General features: G+C 41.1%; 2 protein-coding genes across 3 annotated transcripts in view; one reads left to right on the top strand and one right to left on the bottom strand.

The window, feature by feature from the left end:
* The window catches only part of Dad (Daughters against dpp), a 154,323-nt gene extending 137,933 nt beyond the window's left edge, over nucleotides 1–16,390 (top strand). For both annotated transcript variants that reach the window (XM_071662948.1, XM_071662949.1), the window contains exons 4-5: nucleotides 11,101–11,298; nucleotides 12,464–16,390. In XM_071662948.1, the coding sequence (XP_071519049.1) occupies nucleotides 11,101–11,298; nucleotides 12,464–12,801 (536 nt within the window). In that variant the 3' untranslated portion in view covers nucleotides 12,802–16,390. The remainder of the gene's footprint in view (nucleotides 1–11,100; nucleotides 11,299–12,463) is intronic.
* The window catches only part of LOC139748923 (proteasome assembly chaperone 2), a 27,153-nt gene continuing 15,849 nt past the window's right edge, over nucleotides 16,356–27,659 (bottom strand). The window contains exons 4-6 of the mRNA XM_071662285.1: nucleotides 25,270–25,398; nucleotides 22,631–22,736; nucleotides 16,356–16,869 (exon numbers count right to left, since the gene is read on the bottom strand). Coding sequence (XP_071518386.1) covers nucleotides 16,792–16,869; nucleotides 22,631–22,736; nucleotides 25,270–25,398 — 313 coding nt within the window. The 3' untranslated portion in view covers nucleotides 16,356–16,791. The remainder of the gene's footprint in view (nucleotides 16,870–22,630; nucleotides 22,737–25,269; nucleotides 25,399–27,659) is intronic.

The following is a 27,659-nucleotide window of genomic DNA, read 5'->3' as shown; positions in this document are numbered from 1 at the left end:
TCTTAGAGCCATGAGGCCCCACAACTCTTCTGACTGACACCTCATACTTCCTGGTGAGAATCCTCCTTCAGAAGGGTCTTGCCCCACATAACGGATCAGACTGGGTCACCTCTTTATTTCAAACCATCACTGATCCGATGCTTCATGATTTGGAGAAAAAAACAACAAAATATGGTAATAAATAGCGTAACTGAAGGAAAAATACCTGCATATGTAATTCTGGTTTTCAGACAAAATTTAGTTTAGGTTAGGGTTTGTAAAATTTCTTGAGAATTAGTAGTATTAGAGTTGCTTCGATCTTGTATGTCGAGGTATATCTGTATGTTACCAAATTCTTTAGTTTCTCTGATTCCTTATCTACGTTGACTTTAAGGGCGTGATAACAAGAACTGACAAAACACTGGATTTTTGGAAAGAGGAGGACAACGAATTCTCTGAATATTCTCGTTTCTATAAACTTGAGCACATATTTACGACCTCGATTACTAAATGCAACGGTACAACCTATGGGTACGTAGGCATGGCCGCTGATTTGGCCCTAAATGGTCAGGTCTAGAGACTAGGCCAACATACCTAAGGATCGTACCCGTCATGCTACAGGATCGTTCCGTCATGGTCGAGATGAATCATTGATTTATAAAAGAAATGCTCGAAGTGCGGGATAGAAGACTGTCACCATGGTGAATGCGATTTAAGCAGTGTCAGGTTGCCTAGCTTAAAGTAGCGGAATTGGGAATTTATTGTTCTGGGCAGTGAGAATTGACTAATGAATATTGTGCGAAGAATGTAACTAAGTACAGCTAATAAAGCAGGAATTGCGAATCTTGTAGAGCGGAAAGATAATGTTGATACCAGGAACATTATAGATATTTTTTTTTTTACTCTCTTAAGTACTGACTTCTTTTGTGAATGAAACGTTGTGATGAGTGGGAAGAGTGGATACTGTTGATGAAACCATGAAGCAAAAAGCCATTGATCATAGGAATGATCTAGTTTGGGAAAATATCGTTGATGAAACGCCATCCTAGCTGAGAGAGGGGTCTGTACGAGTCCATTCTTTTCACTTTATGAAATTCATCCCTTACACAGCATGAAATACTCAGTAAATAAGAGACGAAGGTTTTAATTTATAATTTACATATAAAGATAAATTAGAACAGTTTAGAGAATGATTAAAGGTGATATAAATATGTATCCACGGGTGGGCAACAACACCTCTTGCTGCGTGGAAACATAGCCGTCTGCTTCATGAGTTCATGGTGCTTGTACAGCGTCTGGGACCTCACTTTTTCCGTAGTCAGATGTACGATTTGTATGTATAGTCAAACGTAATGTTATATATATATATATATATATATATATATATATATATATATATATATATATATATATATATATATATATAAGATCTAAGCATACAAAGAAATATATGGATATTCTATGTCCAGTGAAGAATACACCCATGTTACGCATCAATAAAGTTGTTGCCCTAGGCAGTGTTGGGCCCGAGAGCGACCATACGGATGCTTGGGTGGAGTTTATCGGTCGAATAAATTTTACCAACCATAGTAATCTCAAACATTACGTTCTTTTCGTTTTTACTTAGAAACAGCGACGGTAGGTAAGGTGGGATATGTATGTTTACTGTTACAAGAGTTATGAAAAGTTTTGAAAGGCCCATCTGCGCGCATCAGTTGGAGCGGGTGGTGTACGTGATGGGGAAGAGGAGAGCGGCCGGTTCCAGAGAGAGAGAGAGAGAGAGAGAGAGAGAGAGAGAGAGAGAGGGGGGGGAGGGGGGATGCTGCTAAGAGAGCTGTCCACCATTCATAGTTTCCAGCAAGTTGTGGACGTAAGCGCCGCTCTCTTCCATTCATGAGGGTGACGACGAGAGTAGACTGAGGAAAGAGAGGAGTAGGCACGAAACTGTTAGAAAGCTAGTGGGAATAATGCGGGATGGAACACCGGGTGTTGGCGTAGGACTAAAATATTGCATAACCTCACTTGATACCAGATTATTTCGTCTGTGGTGTCACCCTGAGTGTAGCAAACTATAATCCCTTTCCGTAGGGTTACTTGGTTCCAAAACGCATGAGTGAAGGAGACTCGAGCGGTGGCGGGTTAGAGGGTACGGCGGCAGCGGCAGCAGCAGCTAGACGAAAGTATGCACGCACGAACACCAACCTGGCGCCTCGAAGACCATTTGTGGAGCCACTCGGAGGATTCTACCTAACCTATGTTGACACCGCGGCCTTCGTTAGCTCGACGCCCTTACCTGGCCTGCCTCAACCCTTGGCATTCTCTTTGCTCGTTACTCCAACGCTGCTTTAACCTATGTGTTGGTATGTGCAGTCTGAGTGGAGGAGGAGGGGTACCTTTAACACCTGGAGGTCGTTAGGGACAGTTGGAGGTCTCTTGCGACTACATGGGGGTTGCAAGACAGTCTCACCTGTGATTTAAGGCGGCCACACGTTCAGGTCGATCGCCAACGTTTCTCGGACGTCGTTATGCAACATACACAAGGCAGGGTCATTATTTTACACTTCTTAGCTTAGAGGTCATTATTATCTTGAAGATCGTTAGGGTAATGGCGCATGGAGATTACTGTGTATGTCTGGAGGTCCCTTGGTGGTACGTTTCCAGGGGCCCAGTATGTGGGAGGTCCCTACAGTTGCCATCCTTGACAGTGTGTTACATATCTTAGAGAGTTTTCACTCCTGTGCTTGCTGGAGGTTAACAGGCTGTATTTCCTGGAGGCATGTGGATTTTTTTTAGGTCACTCTAGCTAGGATACCCTTTTGAAGGTCACACCTCTGTTTCCCGGAAGCTGCTGTCTTGTACTTGTTTGAGGTCACTTTGACTAAATTTCTTTGTTGGTTGCTTTGCTGTGTAGAGTTTGCCAGGTCCATGGAAGTCACACATTTGATTCATCGACTTTTTAGAGGCATAGTCTGTGACAGGATAGAATGGTGTACAGTCATAGAATGATTTTTTTTAATAGTCTGTTCCACTTATGTGTGCGTGTGTATCCATACACCATGGACGAATGTGTTACAAGGGTGATTATTGAAATAAGTGGGACAATTTCAAGGCCAGACTTATTTTTAGGTATGTTACACTTCGAATATGCTGAACGTTTAACGCTTGTTGCTATTGTTTAAGCAGTAGATACACGTATTTTTGCCCTCATATCAATATGAATTCAAATTGGACATGCCTGGCATTCTTATTTGCTTGTCCTGTTCCACTTTACAAGGGCGAAAAGCTTTTCCGATAGGGCGTACACACACACACACACACACACACACACACACACACACACACACACACACACACACACACACACACACACTCTACGCCCCCCGCCGCAGGCATAATGTTATCTCTTGGAGTTAGGTTAGCTATGGGCTAGGCAGGCTAATGACCTCCACGTCTCTCAGCGCCTGCTTGCCTATCCGTTACACTGGGCTCCTGACTGGTGGTATAAAGGCTCCCACCAGACGGTCTTGTGTTTCCCCCCTTAAGTTTCCTTCCCTGCGGGAGTGAAGTTTCCGTGGGTGGTGGGGTGGCGGCCGTAAAAGGTTTAGTGGTGGCGTGAGGTTGTGCGTCACGTGGCAGTGCTGGTGGGTGGAGTCTTGGAGGCAGCGGCGGCGCCGGTGAGTCGCGTGGTGTCGCCCGCCCGACCAGCCTCTCAACACACATTTCCCCGCCACTTCGTCGGCGTCTCGTATATTTTCGCTTACATTCGTAGGGTATGAATCCTCCCCCTTGGCCGTAGTTTGTTAATCAGTCCGTTACGGAAATTTCTGTATACTTTTATTGACCTTTCCGTACGTTTTTATAGGAAGAGGATATGGATTGCTAGGCCGTGGTGGTGGTGGTAGTGTATGCGTGTGGGGTTAGCGGTATAGTTTAGGGTACATGGTCACGAGAGTTCCATAGGCCTCTGTTGCTACACTGCTCCGGGGATTGATACGAGGCGGGGGGACTGGTGTTTCAGCTGTCGTTCCTGCACCACACTTGTCCCCAGCGGGAGATAGTGTATGATGTAATGTGGATCCACCCAATGCAAAATGATGACCTAAAAGGGAATTTTTTTTTTAGGGAGTTGGGGGAGCTGGTTCTTCATCGGGCATAGATCACATCTAATTTTTCACAACCTCTGCATTAATTTAATGTTGGCCTCGAATCTATGTGGTTGATAGAACAGCTTTTTGTTAGCCACTCTAGGATATATTAAGTTAGAAGTTGTAATAAGTATTTGCGTCTGGGCTCAGGTATACTGCGTGTCCAGACGTCAGTTGGTATTTGGAGCAATCAAATTTCCACTGTAAAGGCCGTAATTGTTGGCATCCGAGGCTGCCATGCAGACGGTAGGCGGTGTTGGATCTGAGCGGCATCTCTTTGTCCAAGTAGCGCAGGTATCGGCCTCCGGATGAATCATAGGGAAGGTGCAGACCTGTCGTGTACATCATAAAAGTTTATCGCGGTCGTGTGTGGCGAGAGCAGGTTCATCCCGTCATACAAGGCGCCATTATGCTGTCATGGAGCGTCCCGAGTGAGGCTGTTGGCAGAGATAAGTAATGAAATAGCACCCTGCCGATGCTGTAAATTGTGTGTGTGTGTGTGTGTGTGTGTGTGTGTGTGTGTGTCTGTGTGTGTATGCCCCTTAAGGGATGCCGTTCGCCTTAGTTGTATGCTCCGGGAAATTTTGAAGGTGGAATTCTCTTTGTGAATTTTCGGTCCTCTATTTAGTTCTATAATTAACCATGATGATTGTGTGGAGATATTTCGCTCTCTCGTTTGGGTTCGTCTGTGTGTGGCTCAACTTCGTTCTTAGTAACTGGGCGATCAACTTTTTACTCAGGATTAGCCACAGTCAACGAAAGAGAATAGCATGACATCTGCTGTCAGCGATTGATGATGTATTGAAGGTGGCAGGTTGATGAATGAACGGTTCAGGACAACATTAACCCAGTTAGACCCTCTTAACCCCTCGAACACGACGATACCACCCTTAAGGGTCAGGTCAAAGGCCGGGCTATCATACATACCCAAGGGTCGTACCGTCGCGCGCCGGGGGTTAGCGGCTAGGCTAATAAATTGTGAGTCAAGGTCGCATATAGGTGCATGTGTGGGAGGTTGCAAGGTTATGCGGAGTGTGTGAAGTCTTGAAACGATTCTTAAACATTCGGTCAACATTGAAAGAATGCGAGTCCAGTTTAGCTTGAAAAAATAACTCCTAAAGTGGTAATGTTTTCATACGTCTCGAAGGGTGGGTGGATTGCATCCTTGTATCCCTCCATTCTCTTAGAGTGTAAGAACTGCAGTTCATCTTGTGTAGAGGCCTTAAGCATAGTCCTGATGGCAATTAAATTATGATCTCGAGTGAAGCAAGAGAGGCGTTGACGCCAGGGTCCTCCTTTTCAAGTGAGGGGGAGGAGGAGGAGGAGGGTGGTGAGGCAAGTAGTGATAGTTTGTACCTGACAAGCCCAGGGTTCCCCGTCACTCTGGTATTAAGATATGTGTGTAATCGAACGAATCAATTAGCACCACTGTATTAATCGAACGGAAGTGCGTGTAACACTTTTGGTTCGAGTAGTACTGATGTCACTTGTTAATTGAATAGGCAGAATGGGAAAGTTGTTGGGAATATTTAGTGTTCTTTTCTGTAGGATATTCAAGGCGACATACTTTAAAGATGCCAGATAAGTAGCAAGGGCGTTGAAGACGTCCGCCAGTACACACGACTCTGTGACGCCAACTAGATAGACTATCACCCGCTGCTCGGTGCTGGGATGAAGGACTTGGGAGAGATTACTTGACGTGGTGGACAGTTGTTGCAGCAGAAATCTGAGAAAACTGACAGACGCCGACCTCGAGTGATTCCTATGTCCTGCCTCACCTCACCTCACCTCCGTCCCAGATTGATTAGGCCTTGAGACCCGGATGCCTGAAGCGCGAGAGGTCCTCCTGTGCTGTGCCACCCCCTTGTCACCACGCCCGCTGAAGTACAATCCGGACGTCGTTAAGTTCGCCAGGGAAGCCTGCACCTCCACCTCCACCACCTCCCTCTAGCAAGCGGTGGATGAACTTGGGATAAGTACATGTGCAGGAGGGACGAGGCGGGCGATGATGTGGGGAGCGGTTGGGGGAGAGAGATCGTCGAGCACCTGGCAACGCGACCGGCGCCAGGTAGGCGGGCCGGCGTGGACGACACAGCCTGATAAGTTTTCACGTACGGTTCCGACGCATGGCTAGGTAAACAACCTGCCGGGGGAAATTAATATAAAAACACGCGTTACCAAGCCTGAATGCTGCCGGTCTCCTCGTCGATGTGGGGCTCGAGGACCGTCAGGGCTTGAAGAAGGTGTTTGTGTGTGTTTTTAAGAGCTTCGGCGGGGGCATTGCGTCAGGTAGCTAATCAAGTTTATTGAATACCTTGGCTCATTTGCGGGACTGATATTCCCCCAGGATATAATGGTTACGTCACCGCACAAATGTACGACTTTTTTACACTCGTCCTCGATCATGTAAACGAAAACTATATAAGAATCCGAGATGTGTTGTTTGGCAGGGGTCCACAATCACTTTGCTGCTGCATAAACAACAGTGTGTGGACGCCATGCGAAGTGAGCTGTGTGTGTGTGTGTGTGTGTGTGTGTGTGTGTCCTCATGCGTTCATACAGTAGCACACGCATACACATATGCACTTAAAGTTATGTCCAGACATGTAATGTTGTGAGTATATTTGGTGAATACCCTCAGTGTCTGTCGTGTGCCCCAGACAAGAGGCGGTTTTCGTGTGACGATTCGAACCCACCAACGCCCAGGGTTAGGCTAGGTCATGCCCGGTTACCATGCCAATTTCCACAGTGTATGGACAGAGTACCTCTGTGGAAAAGTTGGGTGTATTTATATCTGGTATGTTGACCTCTATATTGAGTCTGGCTTAAACCCTCCAAAGCTCGAGCTAACAACGACCACCAAACAGAAAATAATGAAATAAAAAAAGTTGCTTCAACTCGGTGGACACCTTTGCTTGTTTGAAAATATGGTTAAAGGCGAACATCATGCCCTTAGTAGAGAAAGAGACAAGTGGGTGGAGTTGTGTTCCCAAGATGAAGTATAAATATAGATACGTTAAAAGAAACCAAACTTTTTAAATAAATGTGAAGTGACGCGGACGGTGAGAGTAGGGAAGGGGAGGGAGGCAGACTGCCGAATGTCGGGTACAGGCACGACGGTTGACTCTTTTCAGGGAGCAGTTGAAATGAAGTTTCCTTTTTGTTATTATTTGTGGAGAGGCGGAAACGTGGTGAGGGTTGACTTGGATGGTGAGTGGAAGAGTTGAGTGGGGGGGGGGGGGGTGGGGGCGGGTTGTGTCTAGGAAGAGAGAGGGATGACTTGCAGTTGAATGAAGGGGTGCATGGGGGGTAAGGGGAAATAAAGTCATGGAAGGGAATACTCTTAGAAGGTTGGCCTTGATGGGTTGGGGATTGGCTGAAGAGGGCGGGGTTTGCAGGAAGGATAAAGTGTCGGAGTTGACCCGGGGGGCGGTGCTAGGAAGGTGATTGGGAGCGAAGCAGGTGAGTGATACCTGCCAGGGGATGAGGGTGGAAGTTTGTGGCCATGGGGAGAAAAGGAGGATTACAGCAAGATAGGGGGCGCGGCAGAGGTTAGGACGGGGTTGACTTTAGAGTTTGGGGTGCTATATTGGTCTAGGGGTACAGGGTTAGGTATACCAGTTCCGGGGGGAGGGGTTGGCAGGGTGAGGCGACTCATTCATTAGGCCTTGAGTGAGCGGCGCCAGGGTGTCGGGGGAGGGAGATGGGGGGGGGGGGAGCTTGAGGCCGCCCCCTCCCCCGCCATTACAAAAGGTAGGTGGTTGTGGCAGCGGCTCTATCATTTGACGCTCGCCGACAGCCGGCGGCGGCCGCGGCGGCCGAGACAACACGGATCTGGTGTAGTTTTTGTTATCTTGGCTTTGCAATACCTGAAGCGAGCGCGCGCGCGCGCACACACATTATATATATATATATATATATATATATATATATATATATGGATAGGAATGCACAACGAAATATACTCTTGCGGCAAAAATCTCTCTGGAATCGGTTAACATGGCTGTCTCATCGACAAACAGAAATTGCTTTGCCTCCCACAACCCCTAACATATTGTAGACCCTCCCGTTCCTCGTTCTAAATACCATCGCATTGATCCACTTCACTAACCCGTACATGAATGAAATAGATAACCGAGATTACATCAATTTTTCAATGCAGGCCCGCATTCACCGGAAAGTCCCCCCCCCCCCCCCCCACCTCCTCTCTCTCTCGATCTACTGTTACAATTGCCTTATTCAGCTGGTAGAAGCTCCTCAGCATTCAGAAACTTTTTCATAATGCCTCATATGTTCCAAGCACTTTCCACAAGACATCTGTCATCTCTATCGTATACTTTTTCCACATCCATTGATAACTCTTACAAATCACTTTCTCTAAGTATTTCTAGCGCAAATAATATAAACATATGGTCCACGCACTCTTTACCTCTCTTGTAGCCACATCTCTCCTGTTTTATCAGATGCTCTGTGCTTGTCAGCGCCCTCTCAATTGCCACATTCTCGTATATCTTACCAAGTTTACTCAACAGTTTTATGCCTTTGTAATTCGAGCGTTCACAGTAGTCCCTTTTGCCTAATAGTGGCTCTGCACATACATTCTGCCAGTCCTTCGGCACCTTACCTTGGATCAAGCACAGGACGAACAGCGTAATTAGCCAATCAGGAATGCAGTCGTCTATATACAGGAGAAACTCAATTGTAATCCTATCCACTCCTTCCTCTTTGCCTCACTAAATGTTGCAAAAGGTTTACACTACCCTCTCTCTTTTCTCCATATCGTTCGTCATGGCTCGCTACCATGCCACCCCCACATCTGTATCCCTGTGTGTGTATAACCACAAGGATCCCTTATGTCTCTCTCTCTCTCTCTCTCTCTCTCTCTCTCTCTCTCTCTCTCTCTATATATATATATATATATATATATATATATATATATATATATATATATATATATATATATTCATTTATTTATTTAGTGTTATCGGCCAGCGACAGCTCAGGTTATTTGGCGAGGCAGTATCATTGAGAGTACAGTCTCGTCAAGGAACTTCTTACTCGAAAGGAGTCCCTCATCTATTTAAAAGGGGTCCCGTTATAATTAGAGATGAATAAAGATAACATAACTACATGCAAGGGGGTATATTCAGAGTAAGGTTGTAAGGACCGGTGGAGGATCATATAGACGAACAGGGGGGGAGGGGCTCCAGCACTCTTTTCATTCCCCTGGCCCTTAACTCTTTTCTATTTATGCAGTCATTGCTAAGCGTATACTATTTCTTTTTTAAAGGATAAGCTTGTTGAATGGATCGGCAGTATTGTAAAACCTCGTCGAGTGTTGTTGGCAGGACGAAAGTTTTGTTGTGACCGTAAAGTATGTCATAAGTGAAATCTTTTGAGACATGTAGTGATATCCTCGATAATGCTGTCTTTACTCATGCATATAGACGTTAATGAAAATGATAGTTTAGCAGTTTTCTTAATCTTGCATAATATTCTATGAGTGGTAGCAGTGAAGAGTTAAAGTTCCCATCAGGTTCTGTGAAGGATGTGGAGGGAGGCGAACAGGCGCTGGTTGCGTAGCGGCGACCTGTCTAGACCCCGCATGATTGACGCCTTGTTGATGGCGGGGCGACGCGGTGCATCCCGCCGGTGACTTACCCTGAGCAGCTTCCTGGCGGGTGATGTTGGTCCGCCCGGCAAGTTGGGAGGTGCAACGCTGGGCGGCGTTGGTCAGGCCGCTCATTAGGCCTTGAGGCGCGGCGCCGCTCAGGCGGGTGAGGAGGGCGTCGGGCCCGCCCCTCGGCCACCCGCTACACCAACATGTGGCAAGAGGCGCCCTGCCGGGTACACTGTCTGCACCTCCCGTACCGCCCTCTCTGGCGTCATACCTCGCTTTCTCTACCTCTTGTTTGTCAGTCAGTGCCCTTTCGTGGTCCTTATCGATGCCCTTGACCATTCTATCGGGTTCCTGTTGCTCCTGTGTATAATCGCATTCTCTCTCTCTCTCTTTCACCCCCCCCCCCCCCCCCACTGTGGAATACATAGACTACGGTTCTTGGTGGCGTCACACACCATTCTCAGTGGCTGTTGTCGGTGTCATTCACCGCGCTGGATCCTGCTGGAGTCAAACTTTGCCGGAGCCTAGGTGGCGTCATACACCGCTCACTTTTGCCATTGTTGCCGTCACCCACCGCTCACTCAAGACTCCTACTGACGTCATCATGGCTCTTCCATGAGCAGGACACCATCGTCACTTTCATTAGTACATGACTTGTATGAAGAAGTGATTACCAGGGTATTGCAGTGTTAGTACCGTAGAGTGAGCATGATATTCATGGTTGGTGTTTGATGTTTGCCTTGAGGGTAGGACGGCGATATGTTTAAGTGGTATACTCGGGATTGGTGCTTAAGAATTGCTTATGTGATGTTTATGGATTAAGAGTAATATGTATTAAAGATACATATTACTTCCGAATTAGGAATATCCCGTAAATTCATGTGAAATATAATCATCAAAACTAGAAATTTAAATGAACAAAGCACACATCTTTGCTAACCATTTTTCTTGAGTTATGGTTTGATATGAAGGGAAAAGGGCTTTATTAGAATAATTCAGTTTGAAGTCTGGGATAGTTATTCCTTTATAGTATACTGTTAAATTAATACAATTCATTCTTTATGAATAATGTATACGAAAAAGATATTACATATTGCACTGCAATGAAAGACCATATTTCCATGTTTTAATTGATTGGTTTTAAAGTTTTTGTCATAGTAATGGAATTTATAAGATTCACTGCCGTTAATGAATATATATTCACCTTATACAATTTTTTGTACATAGCTAAGGACAAAGATTATACATTTCCTTGCGAACTTGAAAAATGCTTTTGAATTTATTGAGGCTAGACTTTTAACAAGTTGAAAATCCTAGTGTGCACGGGTTTCTAATGGTACTCATTCTTCGTTGCAGGTTCAATTCCTTGGTGCCAAGTAGCATACTGGGAGGGGCGAGAACGGGTGGGTCGCCTTTTCCCAGTATGCACCCCTTCCCTCAACATTATGGGTGACACTCCCCATGGGGACGGCCTTTCTTTAGCTTCCCTTGCTGCCCATTCCCACACCTCTCCTTCTGAACAAGTCAAAAGAACCAGGGAAAAAATTGGCCTTGGTAAGTATAAATGATGGCAAATGCAAGGGAGATACGTACCTTACCTTCTTTTATTATCATTCCTGAAGGAATGCACTTGAAATGAATGTATTGTAGCTTAAAAGTTGGTTGGGCCATTAAAGAGAAAAAAGGAATTGCTGTTCGTGTATATATATATATATATATATATATATATATATATATATATATATATATATATATATAATATAAAACGAGAGGGGAGGATTTCCAGCCCCCCGCTCCCCCCCTTTTTTTTTTTCCCAAGGGAAGGAACAGAGAAGGGGGCCAGGTGAGGATATTCCCTCAAAGGCCCAGTCCTGTTCTTAACACTACCTTGCTAATGCGGTAAATGGCGAATAGTAAGAAAAAAAAAAAAAAAAAAAAATATATATATATATATATATATATATATATATATATATATATAATTTTTTTCTCATAATATCCAACTGTGCATATGATATTCATTTGCATTTTGTGGTTACAAAACTTTTGATGTATGTCTCGGTCACTGCAGATGCTTGAATTGTTGAATGCCTTAAATTTTTTTCATTAGTCTTAAGGGAAAAATGCTAAAACAAAAGTGTCACCTATCTGCTTAAGCTTTTTGTTCAGTAAAGCAAGTGATGCTGTAAAAAGGATAACAAAATTAAATGGCTTCACGAGGGGGGTCATTATTTGTGAAGGGATCCCAGGTTTTTGTAGGTTTTGCCAGGGGATCTAAAAGTAGTATCAAGGCCAGTCAACATGTAGCATGATGTTGCAGATAATTATCATAACATATGGTTGTAGCAGTCTGTGTACTTTAAGTACTTGCAAGATTGTTTGCATATACTCTGCATGAGGATAATCGTCATGAAGTCAAAAGGATGCAAAATGAGGCATATTTCTGTTTAAGTATATAATAATATGAACCAGTTATACTATTTGCATTGGTCAGCCGAATGCCTGTATGTGTATGATATTCCCAGGTGAGTGGAGGGTTAAAATATTGGATAGATAGATGGCAAATCTATTGTTTTCAGGTTATTAGAAATCACTGAGATTGAAGAACTCCAGTGCTAGGTTAAAAAGCCTAAATTTTATCATCCAATCCAAACCAATCTGATGAATAATCATGTGCTTTGTCAAAAAAGACCCACTTAATTCCTGTTCATGCTTTCAGGTTTGGTGCTGTATCAGGAGGGGGACAGAGTGTGGGTGTACAATCGGGCAGAAGTGCCACTCTTCATAAACTCTCCCACGTTAGATGGAGGACTTCACTCACGTTCACATTTCATCGTCCACAAGCTTCCTCCGGGACACATTCTTAACATCTTTGACTACGATAAAGCCCGTCTCTATCAGAAACTTCCTGTTCCCCCGGACTTATTGCACGAGGGGCCCATTGATCAGAACTCTGTGCGGGTGTCCTTTGCAAAAGGTTGGGGGCCTAACTACCACCGCCAAGTGATTACAGAGTGCCCCTGCTGGCTCGAAATCCTCTTAGTGCCTGCAAGATGATGGCATCACTGCCTGGTGCTCTCTCACTGCCCACTCAGTCTTGCCTACCTGCAGTTAGCTGCTGGCCGGTCCAGCAGTACTGATAGGGGGTACATGCAGCTCAGTCTGTAGGAGCAGCGGAAGCAACCCTCACATTGAATATGTGTTGTGGATGTGCTAAACCCACTTGTTGAAGCAGCAGGAAATAGCAGCAGCACAAAAATGGGCAGCTTAGATGTAGTGTTGACCCAGCCAAGGCTAGTGTGTAAAGTGTATGAAGACTGCTGTAACCCATATGGTGCACTACAGTCCTGAAAAATAAGCAATGGTAACAGGTCCTGTGCACTAGGAACTGCTTGACAGTGTTATGTTACAGTGCAAGATATTCAGTAATTCAGGGGTTGAGAGTTATTGCAACTGTCAGTGTGCAGAACAATGTAGGTGGGTGTGAATAATTAGTGCGAGATTATTTCAGATTGCTTTTAACGGGTCACAGTTTTGTTGGACATTTTTCTGTGGTTATCTTGCCAGTGAATTGGGGCACCATGTGGTAAAAGATTTTTCATGTAATGAAATCTAGTCTTTGTTATTTTTGTTACTGTCTCTTATCACTGTCTTTTAAATTTACTAATACAATATCCTCAATATCTGTTAAATATGCAAAATTTCAAAATGAAAGGTTGCCTTTGCAAAAGCTAGAATGCTTAGACGAAACAGAATGTCATGTTCAAATATTCCAATATTATGTAATGAGAAATTCTTTAAATATAGAGCATTACCTCTCTACCTTTTGTGAATGTGACCAGAATGGCTTTTGTCCCTCTTTACGACAGAAGATGGCGGCATCTTGCATAATGTGTAGGTGTACAGGCAAATGCTGAAATTATTTTTATATGAACAAAGTGTGACTGCGAAACACACTTTTTTGAAGTGTCTGACGCTTAGCATATATAATCCTGCCTCTTCTATGCATAAAGTTCTCTGTATGCAGTGTGTTCCAAGAGGCATTTGATGCTTTTAAGAATTGTAAACAGAAAGGTCAGACAAAACATTAAATGCTTGCCCTTTGGATCCAGTTCCATTTGCAGCAAAGTAATATGCTAGCTAGTCTGTGCTGACTGCATGTGGCATTACAGCCACACATGGACCTTAGCACACAAGAGTCCATGTCCTGAAGGTGCTACTTAGGAAAAAGGATCTTTCACTCTATTGAAGTACAAATGGCTTCCTTGCAAACCCTGGTGCCCTCATTTAGTGTTTTATACCAAACCCATTCTTTGGCATCCTGAAGCTTCACATCTTGGATAATTTCAGGAATATGGACTTTCTTAAAACTTTCTTTGCTTAGTTTCAACATTATTCAGCCTTTTCCTTTACGTACAATATTTACTGTGATGTGGACGAAGCAGACATGCAGTAATTCAAACTCCTCAAAGTGCCATTTAGTTTAACTATATTAATTAAGTACTTGGTTACAATTCCCATAAGTGTAAACTTTATCCTTAACAGCAGCACTTCTTACATTGTTTCTTTATTTATAAGCAAGTGTCTGTTGTCATTATCTTCAAATTTCCTTCATGTATATCATGATACTTAAGTGAACATGGTTTTCTATTTATACATTATTACCCTGAAGTCCTTTAATAGTTATCATGATACTTAATTTATATATTAAAATTTCAAGTGTTATCTTATAAGTACTGGCAGTAATTCCTTGTAATAATGTCATAAACAATAAAATGTACTATAATTTGAGGGTACCAAAGTTGGCCTAATATCAGTAAACTGTCTTTGCCAGGAAGTGCCTAAGCGTTTAGCAGGTTTTCAAATATGATTAATTAAAAGCCCTCCATTATTTTATATTAGAATAAATTTTGGGTGAAGTCAGATACAGCAATGGAAATATTTGCTTATTAGTGATATTTGTTTTCTCTAAATCAAGTTACATGACAATCAAAAGTCTTAATTGTTTTCTAAATAAATTTAAAGAAGTCTGGAATACAAACTAAGGATCTTAGTATTAGCAAACACCTACGTTTTCAGGTGATATATACTGTTATGAGAGAGTTGAACAAAACTCCTACAGTTTTGCAAGTAAATTTATGGTGTGACAGGAAGGCTTTTCAGAGTTGTGAGGAATGTTCTACTAAGATCAGCAAAGTTCAGTAAGCCTTAGCTGGAACATTAATGAGCCTTAATTTCCTCCTTTTGGAGTGGAAACGAATCTTTGAATGCTCTCACCAGGTGGGAAAATGGCTGACCCAGGACTGAATTCTCTTTGTACCATTTCTGTGATTTTTTTTGGTTGAATATTTGGTGTATGAGTAATATGATTTTTCCATAAGTTAAACATTATGTTTTCTTTCAAAATTTTGTTGGAAATTTCAACCATGTCAGAAAGCGAGTCCAGGTTGCTTGAGAATTTGGAGCCGGGTTACAGATAAATATTATGGGAAGGGATGGGACCAAAACATGCAGAAGTGCCTCATAAGGGATAATACAGGGTTATTTGAGGTAAGCTTTTGACCTTTAGCATGTAAAGTTTAACCTTAAATGTGAGTATAATGTGATACACTTCCAATGGTTATCTAGAGTTAAGCCATGGGAAAAAAGGAGTGTGTGATAGCTGATGGCATGGTTGTTATGAATGTTGTTTGGAAATTCAGTTAGTGTTATAGGGTAGAAGATAGGCAGATTTAGTGACACGACAAGTCTAGTGTGACTAGTAAATGTGAATATATTTCATGAGTTTGTATAGTTACAGTAAGACTCTTCCTTTTGCTATGAGGAAATGAGCCTTTTGTAAACTTATCTTCATGACTTCATATCACATTTGCAGTACTTCCTGCAAATGGAAGCAGGGGTAGAATCATCACATAGTTAACAAGGTATTTACAGAAAGGAAATTAGTGTGAACTATAGAATGATTCTGTCATTTAAGTTAATAGTATAAATGTGTTGGCATAGAATGACTGAAATGGGATTTGTATTTTTTTTTCAATATACTCCAGAGACAGAAGCAATTGCTTTTATTACGTGCCAGATTTCCTGGTTATCTGTGAGACTACTGCAGTGGCAAGCTTTACTCTTGAACTCCAATATGGCTCCTTTTTTAATAATGCGTGCAAGCTTGCAAAGAGAACCGTATTGAAGTGTGCCATTTGAGGCTATAAACGTGGTTGATCACATAATGCATTGTTTCTGTCTTTTGTCAGGATATTGTGCATTTACATGTGAACATCCCCTCTTGCTATCACAGCAGACTCCAGGATGGGCCAAACACATTTTGGCTAGCTGGTGTAGGCAAGAGGCAATACATGTCAGTTATTTACCGTGGCAACCTGACCCTTTAACCCACCTGAGAGTTTTGACTGGCTGTACAATGTATCCACGACTGTACATAATGTATATAAGAGGTTACTAAAGTTAATTTGGAGAAGCATAGGGTGGTTGCTATTTTAGAGGAAAGAACTTTCCTGCCTTATATTTTTGTTAACCTGGCAATGCTACCTACCACTGCTTCACCATAGCATACTATGTAATAAATACTATGGGTCGACCATGTTAAGAACATGTACATTTGATTTTTATTAAAAACTTTTAGATTACATTTGTGTCTCCTCATTTCCCGTTTGAATTTATTTGACATGTTTGTTGCCATTTCTTGCAGAAGTATTAGAAAAAAGGAAAAAAGCCAAAGGATATGTGTATACCATCTCAACACCTTCACATGGTGATGTCTTTAAATGTACCTGCTTTACAAATATGCTGATTACTTTTTTTTTTTAATTGTTGACAAATGAAGCAGCCACCATTTAACAAAAATGTCCTGAAGCAAAGAATGTGCTCTGCAACGAACAAAAGTCCTTTTTTTCACATGAACAAAATCCCTTGATAATTTTCAGCAAAGTGATATTTCAGTGAAATTCATTTTCCATTAACATTTTATGGCCACTAAAATAAAGGTAAACAAAATGTTACTTTCAAAAGAACCTGAATGCATGCAAACCATTAATATATAGTGTTGGGTGCTGGTCCTCCAAACATGTTCCTCCAAGAAAATGGTGCCTTCCAAGTGGGATTTGCACTCTGAAACAGAAAAAGAAAAATTTATTTTTGTTATTTGTTGTTGTTATTATTTTTTTATTTTGCTTTGTCGCTGTCTCCTGCGTTTGTGAGGTAGCGCAAGGAAACAGACGAAAGAAATGGCCCAACCCAACCCCACACACATGTATATACATACACGTCCACACACGCAAATATACATACCCATACATCTCAATGTACACATATATATACACACACAGACACATACATATACACACATGCACACAATTCACACTGTCTGCCTTTATTCATTCCTATCGCCACCTCACCACACATGGAATAACATCCTTCTCCCCCTCATGTGTGCGAGGTAGCGCTAGGAAAAGACAACAAAGGCCCCATTCGTTCACACTCAGTCTCTAGCTGTCATGCAATAATGCCCGAAACCACAGCTCCCTTTCCACATCCAGGCCCCACAGAACTTTCCATGGTTTACCCCAGATGCTTCATATGCCCTGATTCAATCCATTGACAGCACGTCGACCCTGGTATACCACATCGATCCAATTCACTCTATTCCTTGCCCGCCTTTCACCCTCCTGCATGTTCAGGCCCCGATCACTCAAAATCTTTTTCACTCCATCTTTCCACCTCCAATTTGGTCTCCCACTTCTCCTCGTTCCCTCCACCTCCGACACATATATCCTCTTGGTCAATCTTTCCTCACTCATTCTCTCCATATGCCCAAACCATTTCAAAACACCCTCTTCTGCTCTCTCAACCACGCTCTTTTTATTTCCACACATCTCTCTTACCCTTACATTACTTACTCGATCAAACCACCTCACACCACGTACTGTCCTCAAACATCTCATTTCCAGCACATCCACCCTCCTGCGCACAACTCTATCCATAGCCCACGCCTCGCAACCATACAACATTGTTGGAACCACTATTCCTTCAAACATAGCCATTTTTGCTAAAAAATTTGAGCATATATCCTGTACTTAATGGACTCATTATATAGCAACTAGATGATTATGCCCAAAATGGTCAATCAACTACTAGCTTGACACCAAGAATTTTGTGGATGAATACAGTATAAAACAAATTATACAACTCCACAAAAAAGAAAAGCAATTATAAGGATAATACATGCAGCTCCACTTAAGGGCTTCACTAACCTGAACGACTGTGTGATGTGTAATGCAGAAATCATCTTATATGAGAAAATGAGGTTGCATGACATGAAAAAATTAACTTATTAAATTTTTAACTATTTTGTAATGAAATATAATACTTACCACACATGCACAGTTAATAATATATACATAAGACTTTTAACAAAAGGATGCAACAACTTAGACATTAATCAGCACTGTTGCACTGTGACAAGATGGTGTGCTTCCTCAAAAAACAACCCCTCTCATTTTTAATGTGATACCAGAGAAAGTATGAGCAATGGAATGCCCTAATCATAGCCCCCTCATGTTCATTCCACATTATTATTAGTATACAATCCCTATATCTAAAGGGACTTTTGCAGGTTTAAGGCTATGCTAATTCCAGTTGTTGGGTAGTAAGGGATTCGTATGAAGTGATGAGACTGAACTCCTTTTCATCAGCAGACAATCATACACTCTTGCCAAAGATGAATTTTCACTTGTATAAATATAAACAGGTGGAGTCTAGAAACCATATACACAACACATACATACATAAATATACCCAATATTGGTCCAGTTACCTAATGATCTGACAGCAACAAGAGGGGGAGGAGGAAAAGCTTTGGCAAACCAACTGCCTTTCCCAGAATTCAAATCCGAATGGGCTCTTGTATATTTCATGGTCAGTAATGCTACCAACTATATTGGACTATGCTTATATACAACACATACTTTTTTTTATATTTTTTTAAAACTAGTTTGCTGTTTCCTGCCTTAAAGTCACATCAGGAACAGATGTTGCAGCCTTCAACAAAAAATCCCCTTTTAGTTCTTTCCTCAGTTCCTATCAGTCTACTTATCTTTCTCATGCCTGTTCCCTCTGGGAGCACCTATCAATGGGGTGGACATTGTAAAAGAGTCTCCACTTATCTATGTCCTTACATGCCTCCCTTGCATACACCATCCCATGCATTCTTCCCCAACTTCTTTCCCTCCAGTGCTCTTCCACTCTATTTCCAAAGGTCACAGGTGATCTCACACCAACCCTGTAACCATACTATCATACACTCTTCTTGTAAACTTCCTGTCTTGCATTCTTTCCACATGCCCAAACGACCTCAAAATATTGTTTCACCCACTCTACCACTCCACAGTTCATTTCCTTTGCATTACCTGCTATACCAAATCTTTCATATGCCCCCTCATTACTTTCTTCATTCCATCTAGTCTACCACTCCGCAGTTCATTCCCTTTGCATTACTGCTCTCCCAAATCTTTCATATACCCCCTCATTACTATATTCATTCCATCTAGTCATACCACATGCAACTCTCAAATACACCATTTTTACAAGCCTGGATTCTTGACCTTTGTGAATCATCCCATGCATAGGTTAAGGTCAGGAAGACTATGCGATCCCCTAATCCTTTCTTCACTTCCATTCTTACACCTCTACCCTTCATCTTTCTATTAAGGGCCCTCAGTCCTGCTTTTGGAAAGTAATAATTAAGGAAGGGGGGAATTTTATGGCCTCCCTCAACCCCTGCCACTTAGTTGCCTTTCTAGATATGTTGGTAGTATTCTTTCTCCTCTATCCCCAGGGATACTTGCAATTTATGATATATCTTAATGTGATAAATACTTCATCAACATAAGACAAAGTGAAAATGAGAGTATTTGTATATCAAGAGTTTTGATGCAGTAACTTTCAAATGGGAAAGCTATTGTCAAGACCAGAAGAATGTCTTCACTTACTGCCATACACACAAGACAAGAAAGCCTTTAACATACATTACTTTTACCATATCTAGTTGTGGATACATTACTAAAGAAATGTATTATGGAAGGCAAAGAGCTGAAACACCACTATAACACTGCACAAGCTAGGCTAAGAAGCAAATAACTATGTGAGCAGCTTTTCAATGTCTACCAAGATTGCTGGAAGGTATTTTTGATGTTATGCTACAAATGGCATAGCATTAGGTAGTAAGGTGTTGACAGCACCTGCCCAGGATGGTACCACCGTCCTGACTGAAGAGTGTTAAAGTGGTGCCCGGAACCATTTTACACTCTCCATGTCAGGCTTGCTGGTCTTACTTTCTGTCTAATCAAAATGGGACTACCAAACTAATGTAACCTTCTCCCTACACATACCATGCCCCTCCCATGACCTTTCCTTCTCTGTCAGACCTTCCTCTTTTACTATTCACAATACCAACATTCGCAGTTTCTCTAATAACCTCTCTTCTGTAGAACACCATTAGCCTAGTACCTCTCCTAATATCTACACTTTTCTCCAAGACACAGTTGTCCAATGATATTCTCACAAGTTCCTTTTTCATATCCAACAATAATCTCCACAAGCCAAAATTCTCTGCTTAAGGGATTTCAAAATTCAACGTAGAGAATGAATGAATTCCTCCAACTCAGATGGTGGATGGATTGAAGCCCTCACATTCTCCATCCTCAAAGATTTAGAGCAAATTATCTCCCACTCTACCCATAGTTCTAACCAATGTGACCACTTTCCTAATATTCTGGATCTGTTTTTCACCTCTAGTCCATCTGGCTGTATCTACACAATCTCATCCCAATTGGTTAATTTGATCATGCTCTTAAAACTGTATCTATTTTAATAGCACCCGTCCCTCCAGCAACCCCTTCTAAGTGTAAATATTGGCATCTCAACAAAGATGACTGGATTAACTTATGCAACTTTTTTCTGACTTTCCTTAGGTAAATTACTGTCTCTTATGGGGTGATGTTTCTGTCTCCGCCAAACCCATAGCAGAGGTTATTCTCGCAGGAATGGAAACATTTATCTTCTCTTCCACCAAAATGACCTCTTCTTCCAGTCCATTGGTGCAACCATTCCTGTGTTCAGGCCATTCAGGCGAGTGATCAGGCATATTAGGATTGGAAAATTCTCCTTACTCTGACTCCCATTTCTGTCGCTACCTGCAGTCACTGTAAGTACACTATCCATGAGGCAAAGCATTCCTTTATTCAAAAGAAGTGCAATAACCTATTCTTGTCAACCACTGATAGGTCAATTCGGTCTTTAGCTAAGGGTATTGTTAGCAACTTCTGTTGCTCTACCTTTCCTTCACTTTTCAGTTCTATCAGTACTATAACAGTCTCTCACATAGACAAAGCAACTATCTCTGGTTCCTGTTTCTCTTCTAACTCCATCTTGGATGACTCTAACACTCCTTTATCCTCACTCCTTTATCCTAAGTTTTTAAATTCCTCCCAAATTTGTAAATACTTTCTCATTTCTTTTTCCCTTCCATGATCCTCTATTAATTTTTTATCTTTAAAGGTGACTTTGATAAAAATTTTACTGATCTATGTGTTTTTTGTATTCTAAAACTTCTGATTGACACAAGCATGATGCAAGAATTTGAGATTTGTGATACAAGAGTACAGTATACTGTAATGGAGTATATTACCCAAGATTTTTTTCATCATTGTCAAAGTAGCCTCAACATGCAAGAAATAATGTGTAAGAAAGGACACCTTTAAAGTATCACCTACAACTGGTCAAGTTATGGCTTAGGAGCAGAGGTTATCTAGTCATTATGAAAGACAAACTTTGACAGGAGAGGTACTTTTAGGTTAACTCAGTAAACAACCAGCAGGTAATAAGCTGCCAGTTGTCAAGAAGGTAAATGCTCAATCCGGTCATGGGACTCCTGCTTTATGGGGTCCATACTGCCTAAAATAAATTTGATTATAGGCACTGGCTCCCTAGATACTGTCAAGCACAGAAAGGAAACCATACACAAAAACAAGAGAAACAGTAAACTAGGGTTTGCCTGTGATGCAAATCTATATTACATTCATATCCCTACCCAGCAATATGGATACCCATTTCTTAAGATCCTGCTAATATCAAAAAAAACATAAAACACTACACTGTCCACATCTCTGCCGAAGTTAACCCATGTTTACTAGATTGGCAAAAGTGAAACATACCCTATGTCACTGAAAAATATTTTAGTAAAGAACAAGTAATAATTCAAAACAAGGATAATGTCAGGTTCACTATATACTTACTTCTGAAAACAAAACCTTTAACAAAGGTACAATCTTGAATGAATCAACATAGCTTCTCAATCACTTTTACATACCAAGGGATGAAATTTTCTTAAAAAAAAAGGAAATTGGTAGAATGTAAGCACAAATACAGCTTCATGCAGTAGTAGATTATGACAATGCGGTGGTTTAACTATTCATCAAATGAGAACAAGGTGGGTGAAGTAAATGATATATCAAGAGCATAGTGAAGAGGATTTGGCAAGATTTTTAGATGTTACATGCAATGTAACAGTTAAATTTATAGGCATCTCCAGGAAAAACAAATCTCCATATGGAAAAACTATGGCCAAAGAGACATGGTTAGAACTGATGCAATTAGCAGTAAAGCCTATTCAGTTCTATATCTGCCAAACATGAATCTTTCTAAGTGGAGGAACTGTGTAAGGAAGCATGGTTCTGAAGCAAACAACAATACTAAAATAAATGCAATGTGCAGTGGGACTGGTTTCATGGAATTCTGGAATACTTAAAATACAAATGACAAAATAATGCAGGATTAATCTGCAATAAAAAGCATCAGTATATTAAAATCATACCTGTATGAGTTTCTTCCAGGCATTGAGGTAATTAACAAGGGCAACAGCATCTTGAGTATTGTCTCCCTCGTCAACAAACTTGAAGAGAGCAATCACTGGTAGGTCACTATGAAGGATTAAGAAAAAAAAATCATCAATCAACGAATTCTGGTGAAAAGTTCTGCACAGCAATACAGGCCACAACATATTTGATTTAATTCTATGTCAAACAAAGGCACATATCTGTCTTCAAAATGTTACATACCGAAAACCCAGCATAAATACTTTTGGACATTTTTTGGTAAATACTTCATGTGCTGTCAATGGACTGAACCAGGGCATGTGAAATCTTCAGTGTAAATCATGGAAAGGTCTCTGGGGCCCGGATGTAGATAGGGAGTTGTGGTATTTTGTTTTTTAGCTCGAAAAATTTTTTGTTTCAAAACTGAAACATGATATTCAAACGCTTCTATACATGAATTAATCATGGAAAATATATCATAATTCTCTAAATCACTTCAAAAAACAGCATAATTAAAGGTCATAAAGAGAACCAAATGACACATTAAGCCTAGATTTACATTCAGCTTGAAAAAATAATCCTTACAATGAGTTTTTAAAGGAAATCTATTTTTCTGAGAAAAATACCAAAAACTGCAAGGTATTTTTTGGCTCAAAAAATTTTTTGTGTCAAAATTGAATCATATGATATTCAAAAAATTCTATACTGGAATAAATCATGAAAAATATATCATAATGCTCTCAGTTACTGATAGATACCCAGGAAAAACGATGCAAATGATCAGAAAATACTTTAAAATTGATTTCACTAAACAGCATAATAAACTGTCATCAAGACAACCAAAAGATATTTTAAGCATAGATTTGTATTTAGCTTGAAAAATCTATCTAAAGAAAATCTATTTTTTTGAGAAAAATGCCAAACATGGCAGGTGACAGTTCAGGGTATTTTTTAGCTCAAAAACTTTTTGTTTCAAAATTGAATCAGATGATATTCAAACAATTCTACATTTGAATAAATTATGGAAAATAATTTTAGCTCAAAAAACTTTTTGTTTCAAAATTGAACCATTTGATGGTCAAACAGTTCTATACTTGAATAAATCATGGAAAATATACGATAATGCTCTCAGTTCCATGCAGCTAGAGAATGGATCTGAGCAGATGCAGCCTTCTTTCATCTGTTCTTGTCGCTACGTTGCTAACTTGGGAAATGGCGACTGAGTATGCAACTCCCCGTACCCATTGCTTTTTCAGAAGGAAAGATGCTGTTAACTATATAAAAAGAGCAGTAAAGAAAAATGAGGGATGTTAGATAAAATAAACACAAAATGGAAAGCTAAATGAGAGAAGCAAAAACACCTTGTCTTAACTTACCCCCTAATAAGGGGTATGTAGTGCTCAAGAAGACAAGCCACTGATTTCCCATGTAAGTCTTCATGGGGTGAGGGTTGGACAAATAGGTAAGTGTTTAACGTTTTCAGCAAATAAGTAAAATTTTAAGTATGAGAGGTCTTGTGATATATGGGAGGGCAAAAATAGGTATGTTTGAAGGAATAGTAGTCTCAATGATATTATATGGATGCGAGGCACAGGCTATAGACAAGGCTGTGCAGAGGAGAGTGGATGTGTTGGGAATAAAATGTCTGAGGACAATATGCAGTGTGAGGTGGTCAGAAGAGGGTTGGCTGAAATGGTTTAGACATATGGAGAGAATAACTGAGGAAATGTTAACAAAGAGGATATATATGACAGAAGTGGAGGAAACAAGAAGAGAGAGACCAAACTGGAGATGAAGGATGGAGTGAAAAAGATTTTGAGCTATCAGCACCTAAATATGCAGGAGGGTGAAAGGTGTGCACAGGATAGAGTAAATGGGAACAATGTGGTATACTCTGGCTGATGTGCAGTAAATGGACTGAACTAGGGCATGTGAAGCATCAGGGGTAAACCATGGAAAGTTCTGTGGAGCCTGGTTGTGGGTAGGGAGCTGTGGCTTGAGTGCATTACACATAGCAGCTGAAGAATGGATGTGAGCAGATGTGGCCTTTCTTCATCTGTTCCCAGTGCTATCTCACTAGTGAGGGAAACAACAATCAAGTAAAAAAAAAAATGCAAACTAGGGTGAGTTTTCAGATTAAATTACACCTCAGTCTGTCATGTTCAATCACTCATACAATAAAATTTCACTGAATACAATCTTCAGTCATTTCCTTATTATCGCCTCATATACTTTTATCCCCTATTCAATTTCTTATGATGTGTGTCTAGTCCTTTATTCCTTTAACAAAACTAAACTTTCTTTGTCAAACTATTTCTGCTGAAAATTCCTCAAGGTCTTACCATCTTCACTGGTTTTCGTCCATCTGCCTAATGATTTTTACCATTATACATTTTCCCCACATTCATTCTTTCCTATCAATTTTTCCTAATTCCTACGACATGAAACAAGTTATTCTTCTCTAGAAATTCAATTTTATAAGTTATTAAGTATCTGTACCAAAAATCTATGGTTTCATATTTATACAGAACAGAAGGTAAAAGAATTTCATCATGCAAGCTTTCTGCACACACCAAATTCGACTTCTACCAGCCACACAGATAAAAATGGACTTCCAAAACTCAGTCTTATGACTCACCAAACATCCATGAAATGTTTCACAAATCCTGCTCCAGATAGGAAACGATGTTTATTCCCAAAGTCATCAATGCGTTCCTCCAGTTCTGAGGATCCAATGGATCTGAAAGATATGATCTCTTTATACTCACTTTACATATCAAATCTTGATAAAAAAGAAAACAAGTATGCTTGAATTCTAAATACTATGTTAGCTAGGAGGCCATTCATTTGTCTCTACTCCAGGCACTAATTTGCTGATGCAAGAAATGGCAAACATGTATTATAAAAGAATGGAATGCCTATTGTGCATGACATAAGTGGGACTGAAATAAAGGTGCCTACCAAGGGTGTTCTTTTTCTTAGGTGTAGGCTCCAATTCTGATACAGTATACAAGACAGCCAAAAAGTGTATATGTGCAACTGATGTTTGTTTGTGGAAACGGAAATCAGGTACAGAAAAGAAAATAATTGCCATTTCTTTTTAATACGTTTACCTTTCTCTGCCTTTGCAAGGGAGTGTCAGGAACATATGACAGTTCTGTCTAGTGACGGTTTAGGAGAGTGCACAAATGAAGACAGCTGAGAGTATAAGTAAACAAAAGTGACATAATAAAGTGCAGTAGAGTAGAATGGAAGGCAAGACAGCTGAAGAGTAACTGTAAATAAGGTGGGTCTGGAGGAAGTGGAGTGTTTTGTTTACCTAGGACAGGAATGGCAGTGGATGTAACCATGGGGGATGAAGTGCACTGAAAGTACAGTAATCCCAACAATATCATATGGATAAGTCTCTGGCCTTGAATGTAAAACATGACAAGAGGATACATGTACATGGGAAGAGGGTGCATGTGCTTTAAATGAAATGTTTGAGGATATGTGGTGTGAGGCGAGTTGACTGTGTAAGGAGTGGCATTGTCAGAGTCATGGTAGTGCAGTCTGACTATAAGGGCCAAGCAAGGTATGGTGAAATGGTTCAAGCATAATGAGAGGATGAGTGAAAAAAGACTGACAAAGAGAATTTATATGTCAGAGGAAGTGGAAGCAAAAGAGAAGCAGAGACTGAGAAGGGATCGAAAGATGAACTGGAAGAGGCTTTCATGTATCATGGCCTGAACATTAAGGAGAGCGAGATGAATGCTGATTGATGTGGCATATGAATGATGTGCTGTTAATGGGCTGAACCAGCAAAAATAGAATGGTCTATGGAGCTTGGCTTTGGATGGTGGGCTCTAATCTTAAAGCATTATGCACACCTAGAGACTGGATATGCTCAAGTGAAGCCACTGTTCCTTTGTTCTCGTTAAGGTAGGAAGGAAAATTAGGAATAAAGAAGGTTACTTATTACAATTATCATTCTTTCATACTTGATTGCCATTTCCAGAGCTGGCAATGTAGTGCTAAGAACAAATGAAGAAAGGCCACCTCCACTCACATCCATTCTCTAGCTGTCACGTGTAATGAACTGAAACCACAGCTCTCTACTTACAACTAGGCCCCCCAGGTTTACCCCAGAAGCTTCACATGCCCTGGTTCAGCCCAATGACAACACATCAACTCAGGTGGTATGTGCATGCCTTTCAACCTCCTGCATGTTCAGGCTCTGATCACTCAATTTTTTTTTCTACTCCATCTTTCCGTCTCCAATTTGGTCTCCCCATTCTCCTTGTTCCCTCCACTTCTGACACATTTATCATCTTGGTCAATCTTTCCTCACTCATTCATTCCAAGCCATTTCAACACACCCTCTTCTGCTCTCTCAACTATACTCTTTTTATTACCCAACATCTCCCTTACTTTTTCATTACTTACTCATCAAACCAACTCAGACCACATACTGTCCTCAAACATTTCATTTGCAACACATCCACTCTCCTCCACAAAGCCTTCCCTATAGCAAATGCCTCATATCCATATAACAATGCTGGGGCTACTATTACTTCAAACATACCGGTTGTTACCCTTCCAGATAACGTTCTCTCTTTCTGCCTATTCTTCACCGCTCCCAGAACCTTTGCCCCCTCACCCACCTTAAGACTCACCCACTTACATGGTTCACTTCCTATTTTTCTCCATTCAAACACATGTCCCTCAACCCACTAAACCTAATAACCTTGATTCTATTCACATTCACTCACACCTTTCTCCTTACATACACTCTTCCAAACTCAGTCACTAATTTCTGCAGTTTCTCACTTGAATTAGCCACCAGTGCTGTATCATCAGCAAACAAGAACTAACTCCCTTCTTATGCCCTCTCATTCACCACAGACTGCATACTTGCCCCTCTCTCCAAAGTAAAAAGACAAAGGGGATAGAGGTGAGTGTTCAAACGACAGAGGCATAAGTGTATTGAGTATTCCTGGGAAATTACATGAGAAGGTATTGATTGAGAGGGTGAAGGTATGTACAAGG

The sequence above is a fragment of the Panulirus ornatus genome, chromosome 6, assembly GCF_036320965.1.
Source record: "Panulirus ornatus isolate Po-2019 chromosome 6, ASM3632096v1, whole genome shotgun sequence".
Taxonomy (NCBI): Eukaryota; Metazoa; Arthropoda; class Malacostraca; order Decapoda; family Palinuridae; genus Panulirus; species Panulirus ornatus.
The sequence above is the reverse complement of the archived record's forward strand: the minus strand, read 5'-3'. Positions and strand labels throughout refer to the sequence as shown.